This window comes from Loxodonta africana, chromosome 15, assembly GCF_030014295.1.
Source record: "Loxodonta africana isolate mLoxAfr1 chromosome 15, mLoxAfr1.hap2, whole genome shotgun sequence".
In the NCBI taxonomy this organism is placed as follows: Eukaryota; Metazoa; Chordata; class Mammalia; order Proboscidea; family Elephantidae; genus Loxodonta; species Loxodonta africana.
This window is the reverse complement of record NC_087356.1, coordinates 1,779,333-1,796,372: the sequence shown is the minus strand read 5'-3', so window position 1 is coordinate 1,796,372 and position 17,040 is coordinate 1,779,333. Positions and strand designations below refer to the sequence as shown.

At 56.3% G+C, this 17,040-nt stretch overlaps 1 protein-coding gene across 1 annotated transcript in view; it reads right to left on the bottom strand.

Annotated features, from left to right (window-relative positions):
- The window catches only part of KCNIP3 (potassium voltage-gated channel interacting protein 3), an 85,716-nt gene extending 81,032 nt beyond the window's left edge, over positions 1–4,684 (bottom strand). Inside the window, exon 1 of the mRNA XM_010601352.3 lies at positions 4,443–4,684. Coding sequence (XP_010599654.2) covers positions 4,443–4,602 — 160 coding nt within the window. The 5' untranslated portion in view covers positions 4,603–4,684. The remainder of the gene's footprint in view (positions 1–4,442) is intronic.
- Positions 4,685–17,040: the final 12,356 nt, after the last annotated feature.

The following is a 17,040-nucleotide window of genomic DNA, read 5'->3' as shown; positions in this document are numbered from 1 at the left end:
ACGGCGAGACTTCGTCACAGGTACTTTGGACGTGTTATCAGGAGGAGCCTGTCCCTGGAGAAAGACATCATGCTTAGTAATGTGGAAGATCAGCAAAAAGAGGAAGACCCTCAACAAGATGGATTGACACAGTGGCTGCAACAATGGGCTCAAGCACAGCGGCGATTGGGAGGCTGGTACAAACTGGGCAGCGTCTCGTTCTGTTGCATATGGAGTCACTGTGATTCGGAACTGACTCTACGGCACCGAACAACATCACTACCCCAGTTTACGGTTGAAGAAATCCGAATCTCACAGCCCTCAGTGGGAGCCAGGCTTGAGAAGCAGGTGTGTCCCGTTGCCGGCTTCAGTCACGCCCCTGGCGCAGTGGCTTGATAGCATGGACGCTTCGATGCTGGGGCAGACAGGCAGAGTGGGTGAAACCAGCCGGATGGGTCACTGAGGAGGGGCTTCCAAATGCTGGGGAGGGGTCTACTTCTAGGCTGAGGATGGGGTGCTTTTCCTGGGTGGGGTGGGGTGTTGCCACCTGCCCTGCACTCCCTACCTCCTGGGCTCACCTCATCTGTTATAGATTAAATTGTGTCCCCCAAAAACTTATGCTGCAGTCCTAACCCTGACACCTGTGAACATGGCCTTGTTTGGAAATAGGGTCTTTGAAGATGTTACTAGTTAACATGGGGTCATGATGGAATAAACAAAAAAAGAAAAACCAGTTACCATCCAGTCCATTCTGGCTCATGGCGACCCCAAGTGAGTCACATTAGAACTGTGTTCCACAGGGGTTTCAGTGGCCAATCTTTTGGAATTAGATTGCCAGGTCTTTCCTCTCAGGCACTTCTGGGTAGACATGAACCTCCAACCTTTTGATTAGCAGCTGAGGGTTTAAGTGTTTGCATGACCCTTAACTGTTTGCACGACCCAGGGAATCCCAGAGGGAGTGGAGAGGTCCTAATCCAATATAACCTCATAAAAAAGAAGAGACACAGAATGGCGTAGAGAGCAGAAGGCCATGTGACGACAGTGGCAGAGCCTGCATTCAGCGATGCGTCTGCAGGCCAAGGAGTGCCGGCCACCTCCCGAAGCTGGTACAGAGGCACGGACCAGACCTTCTCCTAGAGCCCTCCCGAAGGAACCAGCTCTCTGACGCCTTGATTTGGGACTTCTAGCCTCCAGAACTGTGAGATCATAAATCTCTGTTGTTTCAACAGAGATCTTAAACCACCCATTAATACACCATCTTACGGGGCCACTGAGGCTGAGCTGCTCCAGATTCCATCTTGTGAGCAGGTGGATGGAGGAACAGAACCTTCGCAGCTCAGGGGAGACCTGATAAGGGAACAGACCCGGCTGGTCCAGCCCTTGTCTTCATCTCCCAGCTCAGAGTCCCACCCACTCCTGGCCAAGGCTGGGTCCCTGGCTCAAGTCTCGGAGACACCTGCTCGTTTTACTGTGCCTGGGTGTCGACTTCCTCTCCCAGCTCTCCCAGAAATCTGTGTCTCTGGCCTGGCTTCTGCTGAATGGAAAAACCCCAACAACAAGGGCACAGTGTCTGTGCCGCCCGACTTTCACAGATACCAAAGCTCAGGACACAGCAGCTGGGCCTCTGGACGCGCACGTGTGCGGAGCTGCTGAATTGCAGCGATTGTTCTCTGCACCCAGAGCCTGGGAGGCTCCTGAGGAGCAGAGTGGCCTTGTCTGCACAGCTGAGCATTTCACACGTCCACAAAGCCCTCGGTGTGCCCATACCAGTGGTGTCACCCTTTAGGGACACGCACAGGACGTGTTTGGATTGAGGAGAGGAGGCCAGGGAACTATGCCCGGTGAAGAGAGGGACAGAGTGAAGCCTTGGCTCTCCAGTCTGTGTGGGTGATGGCTGCCCCAGCGGACCCCTGCCACCAGGTCTTTGGGCTCGCTCTTCCCTCAGGTCCCCAAGAGAAGGGATCCTGGAAGACACACCACAGATCTGGCACCTTGCCTGGAGTGAGTCCATCACCCAGCACCCTCCCTTCCCTCCCTCCCTGGGGACCTGGTGAGTTGTTTGACCTCTCTGGGCTTCAGTTGAGTCTTCAGTAAAGCAAGACGATAAAGTCTGCAATGCCCAGCTCACACGATTAAATAAGATTTTGTTTTTCTTTCCTTTAAAATCTCCTCCCAGTGTGTGGCAGGTGTTCACGAGGAAACAGCAGGCTGGTCAGAGCGCATGGGGATGGTCTGCTGGCTCTCCCCATCCCGCCCTAGCCCTCTCTTTCTCCCACCCCCACCCCAACAGTGTGCCTCCGACTGCCATTCAGCAAATAGGCTGTGGGAGTTGAAGGCGAGAAGGCCCCCTGCCCCCTAGAAGCCTATCCTGAACTCAAGGTGGGACACGTGTGATGTCCCGGCTCTGTCCCCTCTTGTGTGACCTTGGACAAGTCACGCCTGCTCCCTAGCTTGCTTTTCTTGGCTCCCACCCGTGCTGCAGCCTGGCTGGCACAGGTGCACCCCAGCGCCTCGGACAAGGGGGGCATAGCACGTCCCAGCCCCATCCCAAAGCACCGTGGTTTGCCAGGCGGTTCTCCACCAAGGTGGACATTGGCAGCATGGGCCCCGTAGGCTCAGAAGGATAGAGGCTGTGGGGCACGTGACATGGAGACGATCAGGGAAGGAGAGACAGAGAGGGGGCCTGGGAAGTAAAGCCGAGCACCTGCAAGATCTACCCAGAAAGAAAGGAGGATTTTGCTTCAGCGTTCTCCTCAAATAATCGCTGCTACCAAGAAAGCACTGAAAGACTGAGTGAGGGCCAGTGGGAGATTCAAGCCCCGAATCACGCAAAGCTGCTTCTGAGTGGCCAAGAGCCATCATGCGTGTGCAGACAACACACGTGGCCAGCGAAACTGGTGCCCACCGTTAACCGCCGCTCTAGAGAAAATCTGCATTTGTTTTTTCTTGCCTTGTTCATGTTTCTGAAATCTGAGAAACCGTTTTCCTCTGGGAAGTTGCGGGGTGCACATGGACCCCATGGCGTGTATTCACAAGCACAAACACTTCTGTGGGAGCCTCCGAGGAAAGAGGAGGGGCGGGGACAAACAGGCAGGGAGGTCACTGGACTGTCAGCATCAGACAGGCCCAGGCTGAGCTGGTGAGGGAGAGGGAAGCTGCTGGAGCCGTGCTGGGGAGCGCCCTGGAGCAAGGCTTGAGGTGGAGGACTGGACCAAGCACACAGGAGCCATTGTCACTTGTACACAGGCAGAGCCAGCTGCCAACCTCTGTGCCTGCTGCTCAGGTCACTCAGGCCACCCCCTCCATGCCCCACCGCCCATCAAGCCTGGGAGGCAGGGACTGGTATTATCACATTCTACAGTCGGCAAAACGGAGGTTCTCTGGAAATCACACAGCCAGAGGGTGGTTGGGGCAACAAACAAGAGGCAGCTGTCAAGGCTCAAATCTTCACCTTTTTCTTAATAAAGTCATCGTGCCTTGTGCGTGTGATCACACGAGCGTTCCAGGTGTAGGTACCTGTGCGTGTGCGTGGTGTGACTGTGTGCGTGTGAGCATGAGTGTGAGTGCATGTGTATGGTGTGTGTGCCTGTGTGAGCACATGAGTGTGTGGTGTGTGTGTGTGAGCACATGACCGTGTGTGCTGTGTGTGCATGTGAGCACCTGAGAGTACATGGTGTGTGGATGTGTGTGTGCCTGTGTGTGGATGTGTGTGTGCCTGTGTGTGGTGTGTGTGTGTGTGTGAGCACCTGAGGATACATGGTGTGTACCTGCGTGTGTGTGTGCATGTGAGCACGTGTGTGTGTGGTGTGTGTGCCCATGTGTGCATGGTGAGCAGGCGTGCATGTGTGTGCACACTTGGGGAGGCTACACATGTGTGTGGGTGTGCACAGGTGTGGGTGTGTGGTGCGTGTACATGTGTGTGAGCACACGGAGGCTGTGAGGCCGAGTCTGCCTCTCCTGCTATGTCCACTCAACAAGCACCAAACGTCACCCACGGCGAGTACGGGGCAACCATTTCTGCCAGTTCCCTCATGAGAACCATTTCTGCCAGTTCTCTCAGCCTGAGGCGAGAGCCAGTACCAGCCCCTGGAGTGACCAGGTGGACCTCCTCCTGCCAGCCCCTGCACACATTACTGCCCAGCTTCAGACATGCCCTTCTGGATGGGGGTCAGCCCTCCTTCTTTCGGAGGACTTAGGATAAGGATGAGGTTACCTGGTGAGCGGTGGGCTGGCAGAGCTACCCAAGCCAGAAATCTCAGAGTGGTCCTGGTCCTCTGTCCCCACCCTCCACAAGTCCTGCCTTGAGCTCAGTGCCCTTCGTGGGACACTCACTGAGTGAACAGAGACATCCACCAGCAGAGGCAGAGGTGGCCTGTGAGCACTCAGAAGGGACGCTTCTCAGAACGGGGCTCAGGATAGCCCCACTCCCGGCCCGCCACCCCCGGCCCACCTCGGGCCCCTACCTGAGCCCTGCGGGGCAGCACTGGATAGGATCCACTTGACCAGACAGCACCTCATCAGGGCCTTGCGGGTGAGCCGCGGCCTCTGCCACTTGACGCCCTCCTTCTTGTTCAGAGGCGTGTGCCCGGGATCCCCCAGGAGGCTGCCGTCCGACGCCTTCATCGCCTCCTGCGGGGAAAGGGAGAGCAGCCCTGAGCCATGGCTCACAGAGGGGACGTCCAGATCGCCCCCTGGCCAGCACTGACCTTCTGGGCAAGGCTGGTCTTAACACCACCCCAGGCACTCGTTTTCCAGGGCATGCATGCCAGAGGCTGCCAGTCCTGGCCAGAGAATTCCTGGGGCTCTGCCGCCCCACCAGCCGGATCACGCCTCCGCACGCCTCCTTTGCCCCTCGCATTGGGCATCTCCCGCCCACCTCTCACCAGCCCCACTCCTCCTCCAGCGGCCACCCTGCAGACACAGGCAGCCTCCACTGGAAAAGCAGCTCAATGCCCCCAGATGGAGGGGTGGGTTGAGAACGCAGCCCCGGCCTCCCACACACTCCCCTCCAGGGCCACACCCGCTGCCCACGGTGTGGACAGGCAGCCTCCCTTGCTCAGTCCAGTGGCCCCTGACCAGTGATCCCAACCGATGCGGCCCCCCGTGTGCAGAGCAGAACTGTGCTCCACGGGGTTTTCAAGGCTGTGAGCTTCCCAGGTAAATCACCAGGCCTTCCTTCTGGGACGCCTCTGAGTGGGTTAGGACCACCCACCTTCCAGTTAGTAGCCCAGCACTTAACCATTCATGCCATCCAGGGGCTCCTCAGTGGAGCCCACTCCTACTTGAAGATCAAGTTGGTGGGACCCCTCTGCTAGGAAGCCCTCCCTGATTGCTAGAGCTGACAGAGCATTGTCTGTCCCTGTCCGTACTTCCATAACTCACAGACTGCGTGGTGATAAATCTGACAGAAACTTTTTTTTTTAATTGTATGTTATATGAAGGTTTAAAGAGCAAAAAAGTTTCTCATTGAACAATTGATTCACATATTGTTTTGTGACATTGGTTGCCAACACTATGACATGTCAACACTCCCCCTCTTGGCCTTGAGTTCCCCATTACCAGTTTTCCTGTCCCCTCTGCCTTCTCGTCCTTGCTCCTGGCCTGGTGTGCCCGTTTAGTCTTGTTTTGTTTTATGGGCCTGTCTAATCTTTGGCTGAAGGGTGAACCTCAGGAGTGACTTCAGCACGGAGTTAAAACAGTGTCCAGGGGCCATACTCTCAGGATTTCTTCAGTCTGTGATGGAAACTTCCGGTCGTGGGCAAGGCCTGTGGTTTTCCCCCACTCTGTACCCTGGGTCCAACACAGCATTGGACCCCTGGGAAACCTCTGTGGGATGATGGGAGGGGGGCCCAGAGGGGGGAGGTTGTGGGTGAGCCCAGACTCGCTCATCAACCCCCTCACCCCAGCACAGGCCAGATTGCAGAGTTAGATGGTCCCTTAGAGCTCACAGTACCAACCCCTCCATAACTGCAGCCCAGAGAGGAAGTGAACCCGCACACCACCACACAGCAAAGGTGGGCCTTCCCACGCCCCTCTAATGCCCTCGCTCTGCCCGAGTTTTCACCTTGAGGTAAGCTCAGGGAGAATGAAAGGCCAGGCGACCACCCTGGAGGGGGCAAATTTACAGACACTTCACCCTGTGTGTGATGATCTAAACAAACAACTGATTGGCGGGGCCTTCGAGGAGTGGCTGTGGTGGCGGCTCATTAAGAGACACGAAGCTGCTAGCATGGGACTGCAGCTCCAGAAAAGGACCAGAGCAGCAAGATTTGCCTCCCTGCAAAGCTAGTGAGGCAAGCCCCTCACTCCTGGCTCCTAACCACCCACCTTCCCCAGTGCCCACTGCTGGCTGCAGAGGTAGCGCCTCGTCGGCAAGGCTCAGGAGAAGGTCGCGCACAGGCAGAGGCAGTTGGCCAAGGCATCCACGCATGCATACCCATTGCTGTCGAGCTGATTCCAACTCATAGCGACCCTATAGGACAGAGTAGAGCTGCCCCATAGAGTTTCCAAGGAGCGGCTGGTGGATTTGAACTGCCAACCTTTTTGATTAGCAGCCAAGCCCCTAACCACGAGGCCACCAGGGCTTCTTTATTTGTCCACTGAGTCTAATTTGCTGCTTTTGCCCCATTCTCTCTGGCTCAGGGGCAGTTCTGTGACAGGCGTGACCTGGCTGCTTGATTAGTAGTCACTGCGTGCTGGTAGTTCCTGTTTCCATTCTGTCCACAATGTGCTGCCTGAGTTTCAGGCTTGGAGGGAATAGCATACCCGTGTGGGCACCGGTTCTGACTGGCTTTGGTTGGGATCGGTATGTACGCACTCGAGCCAGCCAGAACTGCCGTTGGGCAGGAGGTGGGTGAGGTCCTTATGGGACTGTGGGGTTTCGCATGTGCTACTTCTCACATTGTCCTGAAGAGTGTTAGGCTGTTGTAAGTAACAGGCAGATGTCCAAATGGGCCAGCTCTGCAGATGTGGAGCCCAAACTCAGCCCCTGCACCGGTCAGGGTTCCAAGGTGCAAGTGACAGAAAGTGACCCAGGCTGACTTAAACCAGAAAGCAGTCGGCAGCAGGGATCCCAGGCCAGTCACAGCCTCCCCAGGAAGGACAGAGAGCAAGGCTTGGAATCAGACAAGAGGAAAGAGTGGGAGGCAGGACAGCCAGACCCTGGTCATGGTCAGACCACAGAACAGGCCAGTGAGAACCCCTCTGTGCTGCTGACCCCACTGCTGGCGCTGCCTCTCCCAGGGACACAGGGCTTGGGAGCCCCACTGACCTCACAGCCCTGCTGCTCCTGGAAGCTGGAGGCTGCTGCTGGGCCATCTCTGCTGAGTTCCTGGCTCCACATTCAAAGTCAAGTGTGCAGAAGGAGACCAATGTCCAAGACCCAGTCGCACGCCCGCTCCGTGCCTACCAGGGCAGAGGGGAGAGCAAGCACCTGGCCTTTCAGGCTCTCGTGGTACCTTGGTGGGGAATTTCCTGAACACGGGGAGAAAGAAAAGCCCTACAAATGTTCCCTAAATTATAAAGCTTAAACAATGGCTGTGGGAAGGGGAGCTGGTCTGTTCCATCCTGCAGACTAGAGTTAGGTGGGGTGAACCACTAGATGCTCACATTTGGGGCCAGATAGTCAGTCACCCGGTCAGCTTCTGGGCGACCGGGTGGCCTCATCCAGCCCTCCCGGACAGCTTGGCAGGGCGATGTCCAAACCTCTTATCCTGGCTGTCATGGATTGAATTATGTCCCCCAAAAATGTGTGTATCAACTTGGTTAGGCCATGATTCCCAGTATTGTGTGGTTGTCCTCCATTTTGTGATTGTAATTTTATGTTAAGATGATTAGGGTGGGATTGTAACACCACCCTTACTTAGGTCACCTCCCTGATCCACTGTAAAAGGGGTTTCCCTGGTGTGTGGTCTGCACCACATTTTATCTCTCAAGAGATAAAAGGAAAAGGAAGCAAGCAGAGAGTTGGAGACCTCATACCACCAAAAATCAGCACCAGGAGCAGAGCGCGTCCTTTGGACCTGGGGTTCCTGAGCAGAGAAGCTCTTAGTCTGGGGGAAGATTGATGAAAAGACTGACAGAGAGAAAAAACCTTTGCCTGGAGCTGACATGCTGAATTGGGACTTTTAGCCTACTTCACAGTGAGAAAACAGACTTCTCTTTGTTAAAGCCATCAGCTTGTGGCATTTCAGTTACAGCAGCACTAGATAATTAAGACTCTGGCTTTCAGGGCCTTCCCCAGCCAGGTCCCAGCCTGCCAGTCCCCCATCCCACAGCCGTCACCCCCACCTCTCAAAGCACACCCTCAGCAAACCCCCAACCCCTCCCCTTCTCCAAGGCTCACCCCTGCAAAGTGGGGCATCAGTGGTTCCCAGAGTTCTATCAAGGGTAGGCACTACCTTCTGGGTGGGGCAGAAAGAGGGGTGCACACGCACACACACATACATGTGCACACACACACAATGCACACACATGCGTGTACACACACATACACACATACATGTGCACACAGACCTGCATGTACACATGTACACACACATACATACACATATGCACACACGTCAGTCCTGCTCAGGCTGTGATCAGGGGCGTTTTCTCCATTCTTAATGACCTTATTAAGGAGAGAAATGGCCTTAATGAATAAAGTTTTTATTTCAGCCCGGGACGGGGGCAGGGGCAGACGGGCAGCTGGTGCTTCAGTAAAGCATGGGTTTTCTGCTGTTGTCTGTGCAAGGAGCCTGGAGGATTTCTGAGAGAGGAACCAAGGTGGGCCCCACAGCCTCTGACCGGACCCGTCTGTGGGAGCCCCCACATGCCAGGACAGAGCTGGTGCCGGCGGGCACATCTACCCTCATGTACCTGTGGTAGTCACAGGGACTCTGTCCACAGCCCAGGCCTGGGCCCATGTGGAGAGACCCAGCTGGTGGCCCAGGCTCTAGCTGCCTGGGGAGGTGGGGAGAGGCCCACAGGGCAGGGCTGAGGGCGTCCTTTAGTGCAGGTCTACTCTGGGCTGTGTCATCTTGTCCTCACAGCAACCCCATGAGGTCGGCAACATCACACCATTTTACTGGTGAGGAGACCACCCTCGTGAGGAGTCTTAGGACAAGGCCACGCTGAATGCTGACCCCGTCCCTAGTGGCCAGCCCTTGGGGAGGCCTCAGAAGTTCAGGGGGGCATCTTAAGCTCATTAACCATGTCAACAATCCTCCAAGAGTCACCGTTTACGAACGTGCTAACAGTCTCTGAGAGCTAAGAAGCTAAGAAGCCCCAGGGTGGGGTGGTGGAGAGAGCACCCCTACCTGGCCTGAGGGGCCACGAGCCCCACCCCAACCTGCGAACCCCATGGGGCAGGGCCTGTGATGGCCTCACTCTGTGAGGTGGGTAAGCGGCCTGTGGAAGTTGATAAGGGAGTGTGCCGACTGCATGCAGTGAGGGCTGGGAGTGTGCCCACTGCAGGCAGTGAGAGGTGGGAGCATGTCCGCTGCAGGCAGTGAGGGCTGGGAGCGTGCCCGCTGCAGGCAGTGAGGGCTGGGAGCGTGCCCGCTGCAGTCATGTTTTTAAAACAGAAATTAAATCCCTCCCCCTCCTGCTGCATTTACAGCAAAACCCCAAAACCTTGGTTGGGGCTACAGAGCTCCCCTCGGTCAGGCCCTGCAGGGTCCTCATCAGCCTCATCTGCCCACCCCACCCCACCTGCTCTTTGAACGCGCCAGGCTGTTCCCACATCTCGGCCTTTGCACTCCATTTCCCTCTGCCTGGAACACTCCTCCCCCCCGGATGGACGTTAGGGCTGACCCCTTCACCTCTTCCAGGGTTCACTCAAGTGTGGGTCCTTGGAGAGGCCCTGTGACTTCCTCTCGAGGTTGCCTTCCTCGCGGACGCTCCATTGCTCACCCGCCTTACTGCTCCACAGCACTGACCGGTTTTTGAAATTACCCTGCACATTGGCTTTCTGGTGCCATTTCTGTCCCTGCTCCCTAGAATGTCAGGCTCCAGGTTGAGTTGTGCCCCCCACAAAGGCTATGTTGAAGTCTTTATCCCCTGCACCTGGTCTTTGCAGATGTGGTCCGTGAGCATGAGGTCGCACTGGCACGCGGTAGGCCCTCAGCTCAGATGGCTGGTGCCCTTGTGACAGGAGAAGAGACCCAGGACAGAGGGAGTATGGTCATGTGGCGACAGAGGCGAAGACTGAGGGGTGCTGCCACGGCCGAGGAATGCCAGGGGCTGCCAGAAGCTGGAAGAGCCAGCCCTTGGGAAAGCATGGCCCTGCTGACACCTGAACTCAGACTGCTAGCCTCTAGAGCTGTGGGGGAATAAATTCCTGTTCTTACAAGCCGCCCAGTTCATGGTAATTTGTTATGGCTAATACAGTCAGTTCTGTGAGAGAGGGGCTCACCCAAGCTATGTGTGGCTCTTCCCGCAACACACAGCCTCATGCCCAAGAGGCTTGGAAGCTCAAAACTCAGCAATAAAAAAAAAAAAGTTAGAAAATGGGCAAAGGACAAGGACAGAGAATCCACCAAGAAGGACACGCAGATGGCAGATCGGCCCTTGAGAAGATGGCCAACATCATCAGCCATTCAGGAAATGCAGATTAAAACCTTGCCGACATACAGCTGCACACCTACCAGAATGGCTAAAACACCAAACACCGGTGAAGACAGAGATACCGGCTCACTCATACGTTGCTGCTGGGAATGTAAACACTATAGCCACTCTGGAAAACAGTGAGCAGTTTTTTAAAAAACTAAACACGCAATTACCATACAATCCCGCAAGTGCAGTCCTGAGTATTTCTCCCAGCGAAATGAAAATTTTTGTTCACACACAGTCTGTACATGAATGCTCATGACAACTTTATTTATAATGGCCCCAAACTGGGAACACATCCCAGTTGCCCTTCGATAGGTGAGTGGTTAAAGGAACTGGTAAACCCGTGACATGACGCAGCGCTCAGTAATAAAAAGGAACACAGTATGGACACGCGCAAGGACGTGCTTGGGCCTGCAGAGGGTCAGGCTAAGTGAAAACAGACGAGCTCAGAAGGGCACATACAGTATGTTTCTACTGTTATAATGTTTCGAAATGATAAAATTTTGGAAATGGAAAGCAGATTCAGTGGTTGCCAAGGGTTAGGGACAGCAGGAGGGGGAGGGAAGTGGGTGCGGCTGTAAAAAGGGCAAGAAGAGGGACCCTGGTGGTGATGGAAACGTTCAGTATGTTGGCTTTGGTGGCGGGTACGTAAACCTACACGCGTGGTAAAGTTTAGAGCACTAAATGTTTGCAAGTGTTCACACGTGCATACGCGTGCACCCACACGCAGACACACACACAAAGGAGTTCATGCAAAACTGGGGGAATAGGAACAAGATTGGTGGGTTGTGTATCCCAGTCGTAATATTTACTAAGGAGTCTCTGGGTGGTGCTAAGGGTTAAGCACTTGGCTGCTAACTGAAAGGTCGAAGGTTCAAGTCTACCCAGAGGCTTCTCAGAAGAGGGGTCTGGTGATCTACTTCTGAAAATTCAGCCACCGAAGCCCTGTGGAGCACAGCGCTACTCTGACACACGTGGGGTCGCCATGAGCTGGAATCGGCTCCACAGCAGTGGTACCGTAACACTATTACAGTTTTGCCAGATGTTACCATTGGGGAAATTGGGTAAAGGGTACATGAGATCGCGCTATATTAATTACATATTATTTATTACATGCACGTGAATCTATAATTATCTCAATAAAAATTTCAATTAAAAATACACACACACGCATGCACACACACACACACGTGCGGGTGCAGAACCCTAAATAAACACTTGTAATTGACTGGGTGAAGCTCCCTGACGTTCTCCACAACCCACCTGAGAATCTCTCTCCTGTTCCCTGCTTGCTGCAGGCATCATGTTACAGGAGACAGAGCTGTCCATCCTGCACAGGCCTCAGGGGATGGCCAGGGTTGGGTGGCAGAGACCGGTGAAGCCAGAGGAACTGGGCCCTGGGGTCACATAGAGTCCCCAGTGGGCAGCCTTGGCAGTGGTAGGTGTTCACGGCCATGTCCCAGAAATGTGCCCCAGGCTGGCCCTGGGGACCTGCAGCCTGCTCTGAAGCTCACGAGCTTCCCTCAAGGGCAGAGGCTGCAGGTGGGCCAGGCCCCCACAATTCGCCCCAGACCAGAGGCTTGCAGCTCCCACAGGGCCGGGCCAACGGCAGCTCTCAGCTTCCCTCCACGACTCCCTGGGCTGTGGGCAGTCAGGGAGTGTCAGAAAGGGCCCCACACTGGCAATGCACCTAATATGTTCAGGACACTGAATTAGATGCCCTAGTTTATTTAATTTAATGCTCAAATCAAACCATGTTATTTATTTAATGCTCATGCCAACATTTTGAGTTAGGTGTCCCCACCCCCATTTTGCAGACTAAGAAACTGGGGGTTCCCAGGGGCTCAGCAACCAGCTTAAGGTCCCAGTCTGGGATCTGATTCCAGGATCCCTGCCAGCTCCCCCAGAGTCCTGCCCTGACTCTCCACCAGGACCACCGTCATCCTGAGGGACATTGCCACACCACAGAGAGGGGCTGGATCATTTGAAGCAGAACACCAGGACCTAGACCTGAATGTCCTACCTCGTGGACCTCAACTCCCCGCAGGGCCCTGAAAACCCAAGTCACCCAGCGAGCTGTTGGCCCTGCTCCCTGCCACCTGCACAGCAGGGCACAGCGCCGTCCCATGGGGCTCATCTGACTGAGAAGCACTGAGGTGAGACCCTCAGCAGCTTGTTCAGTCTCTGTGGGTCTTGTCAGCTGGGCTCCACAGGCTTCCCCCAAAGAGCAGCCCAGAGAAGGCTTGGCAGAGGTGGGGGTCCTGGCAAACCGGGCTTAAATGTCACATGAGCAAATACATATGCAAAACCCAAACGTTTACAGGCATCTGAGGATGAGACACAGCCTTGAATGGCTTCACAAGGCTTGCCAGGACACGCTGAACGCTGGTTCAGAGGACGCATCTGACCTGGGGGGCAGCATGGCAGGGGTGGCTCAGGAAGGTTGATGCTATTTCAAGAAGCCCGAGTAGTAGGGAGAGGTCTGTGGTCAGGCAGACAGGGATGTGGGTCGGAGCCCTCCCCTCCTGGCTGGGCGACTCTGGACAAGCAGTACTTCACTGCTCTGAGCCTCAGTTTCTTGCTCTGCAAAATGGGGATAACCATATGCCCTCACAGTGTTATAGGGAAGGCTAAGTGAGGTGACTTACAAAGCACCCAGCCTGGCTCTGGGCACACAACCAGGGCGATGGTGATGATGGTTCACCTTCCTCACCAGCGAGGGCCTGGCTGCCCGGTGCCGGGGGCAGGGCCAGTCCTGCAGGGAGACCCAACTTCCATGGTTCCAACTGGCTGCACCTCAGAGCCACCTGGGCGGTTTCTCCACCTTCCGCCTGTTGGGGCTGCATTATTTCATTCAGCAGGGCTGGTGCTGTTCTATTTTTATAAAGCTCCTTGGTAGATTTGAAAATGCAGCTAAGGTTTAGAGATAAAAAGTTCTGTGCCTTGCCTGTGGGGAGAAGGGGTCTCCAAATTTGGGCCTGGCCAGGTGCTCTCAACCTCCTACTCCCCCTCCTCCTCAGGAGGGCTTGTTCTGAGGTTGGGGACATCCCAGGGGCTCAGATGTGGAGCTGCCCAGCCTCTGCACCCCCTTCCCAGTCCATGGCATGGAGGCGGGGGCTGCTGCAGAGCCGGCTGGCTCTCTGGACACCCACTCCCATCGTCATTCACTCTATTTCCATCACTTGGGACAGATGGCAGGAAGCTGTGGTGGGCGTCACGTCACGCAGGCCCCAAGGATTTGGGACAGGGAGGCTGTGGGGAATCTCTTTCTCTACCCTCCCCCGGGCACTGGCAGACGAGGACCAGGCAGCTCGCCTTGCCAGGGGGGCTGAGTTTGTCATGTATCTCCAAGAACCTGTACACACATGGCCTTGGGCACACAAGGTCCTGTGTACACATAGCCCTGGGCACACATGGCCCTGGGCACACAAGGCCCTGGGCACACAAGGCCCTGGGCACCACCCTATTAGAACAAGGATAGCTGGGGCAGGAAAGGGGAGAGCCAGGCTGTCCTGCCCTGCCCTGATGGCTGCAAGCAGTGAGGGGTCACTCCACCCAGGGGCTGACCCAGCTGTTCATTGGCAAACTTCCCTTGTCTGTCCTGCTCTACTTGGTAATCAGAAAATAATGACACTGTCACTCCCGCCATTCATGGAGCTCTTGCTAGGAGCCAGAGACAGGGCTCAGGGGTGGTATAGGAGCCCACTGGTCCGGGAGGCCGGTGATAGTGCCCCCAGGAAAACGGGGAGCCCACGGCACCAGGAGCAAAGTGGCCTCTCCGAGGACACTCAGCTAGTGCGGTGAAAAGGCCGGGACTGAGCCGGACCTGTCTGATCACCAGGAGGGGTCACCGCCCTCTACTGGTCAGGGCCCTTCCATCCCAAATGTGGGGGACCCAGGCTGTGATAGGCAGCTGGCGTGTCTGAGGGGGGTGTCTAAGGGTACAGCTGCATTGCTGGCCCCCCTTAGCCCTGCGGCCCCTGGATCTCCGCTGCCCGGACTCCCACTAGTCAGCACAGGTTCCTGAGCTCAGGCGGATCCTGGAAGAGGCTGCAAGCATAGCTCCAGAACAAATGGAGAGACTGAGGCCTGGAGAGGGGACATAGCCTGCCCAAGCTCAGGGTCAGCAGGGCAGACCTGGGGGTAGAACTTGGTTCCCCCAGGCCACTGCCCAGAGTGTCCCCTAGTGAGAGGATGTTAGAACAGGGCCAGGACATGCTGGGCACAGGGCGTGGCCTCAGCAGCAGAGTGGGGCTTGGGTCGGCTCTGGAGATTTGCCCACCGCCCCCAAGCTGGGTGTGGTGGAAGGCCAGGGGTGGTGGGCAGGGCTAGAGACCAGGTCAGTGAAGACCAGCAGCGACCCAGAGGCAGAACCCAGCCTGAAGGAGGAGGCAGAGACCCAAGTCAGGAGATCAGAGGGGGGAGCCTGGGCCAACTGGGGCCTGAGGTCCAGGACAGGCCCTCCTCTGAGGTGTTCTCCTGCCTTAGCTCAGCATAGCCCCCAATTCTGGCACCTGCAGGGCCCCTCGGTTCTCTCCCTGTCACACGGCTGCTCTGTGGTGTGCTAGGCCGTGGGCTGAACAGCTGACAGACACACCTGTTCCAGGGAAACCTCAGTCAGCTGGGAAAGGGTGCTGAAGGGGGCGGGGGGCCTCCAGTGACTCACCCATGCCTCCCTCTTTTTCACCCTCAGTCTCCTTCCCGCTCCAGGTCTACAGGGAGGAGAGGGTGATTTGCCAGCTTTTCCCCCCTTTTCTTTCTCTGCCTTGGAAACCCCGGTCCTTGCAGCTGCTCCTGGCAGTCGCAGAGGTGGGGGGTGGATGGAAGAGCAATGGGCCCCAAGCGCCAGCCCGAGTCAGGGAAGCAAGATTCTGATCAGAAAAGAAGCTCTGAATTTACAGCAGTGGCATCTTTTCCTCTGTAGCCCTGGTCCTGCAGCCCAGAGAGGGACCATGGCCGGCTCAGGTCACATAGCTAGTCCAGGTGATGTGGCCGGGTGGACCTGGCTTGTGTGTGGCCACTGGAAGGCTGAGGCCACAAGCCTGTGGGAGCCTGGCCATGCTGGGATATGACACCTCCCCGGCTGCCTGCTTGAAGTCATGCCCCCCTTCCCTGTAGCCTTCTCCCACAGCCCCAGCCCTAGGGAACTGAGCTTTGGTGTAAGACGGGGCATTGTTTAAATCCCAGGGACGATCTAGGGCAGGCCTCAGTCTCCTCACCTGTAAAGTGGGCACAATACCAGGGACTTCTTTGGGGGTAGCCATGTGGCCCAGGGAGAAAATGCAAATGAAGCCCCGGCCCAGAACCTGGGGTGTCTCGGAATCCATGGAGGGCCTGCCCGTCCCCCAGACTCCACCTGGAGACCAGAGGCAGGGCCACTTCCCTCTCCCACCCCAACCTTGGGCCCCAGTTACCATCTTTGCAAATAAAGGAGCCAATTAAGGTCCCTCTCCCACAAGAAGGCTGGCCGCTGGGCAGGAAGCAGTTTCCAGTGGATTTGCTGCGCCGTGAAGACAATAGCCCCTGACCTCTAGTGTGGAACCTGCGGTTCTGGTTGTTCCTCCCTTCTAGGGCCTCACAGAGTTCACCGCCTCTTTCTCTTGGCCTTGGGCTCAGAGGTCAGCCCCCTTCCCCGGCAGCCCCCCTTCCCCCTTCAGTGCCTGTTCCCAGCTGACTGAGGTTTCCCTGGAACAGGTGTGTCTGTCAGCTGTTCAGCCCACGGCCTAGCACACCACAGAGCAGCCATATGACAGGCAGAGAACCAAGGGGCCCTGCAGGCTCCAGAGTTGGGGGGCTGACTTGAGGGGGTCCCGGTGCTGTGCTGGAAAGCAGCTCCCCCTCTCTGGGCCTCAGGGTCTCCAGAATGGACAGAGGCACTGCCTGCCTTCCAGGGATGTTGTCATGTTAGTGACCGACAGGGAAGTGTGTGGAGAAGGCCGAGGGGCTCAACACCGTGGGGTGTTATTGGAGACAGCCCCTGACCACTACACCCATGGGGATGTCCTGAGTGACAGGCAGCTCTCTGTGTGATCGCCAGCCTCTGTTCTGAGTGCAACCCCTGCTGCCATGAGAGAGGAAGTTGTTTCACACTCCCCAGCTGACCTGGTGAGGGACCCTGCAGTGACTTCCCACTAGGGCCACTGTCCCTGCCTGGCCCAGCACCAGGAGATACGGGACCTGCTCCCACCTCTGATCAGGCAGCCACTGGAAGGCAAATGGCAGGATAAGGCCCAGCTAGACCCACTAGGGCCCGGGGGGCACTTAGTGCTGGTGGTGGGGGAGAGTGGACGCACGTGGTCGCAGTGGCCAGCTGTACCTGCAGGACTTGAGCCCCTCACTCTGCTCATTTAGCAGGGGCAGGGATGGCCAACCTCTGAAGTGACCTCTTGGCAGTCAGAGCCAGCAAGGGGAGGAGCACGGTCGTTCCGTGTGGTGGACAGAGAGTTGGCTGTGTGCACGTTTGTACGA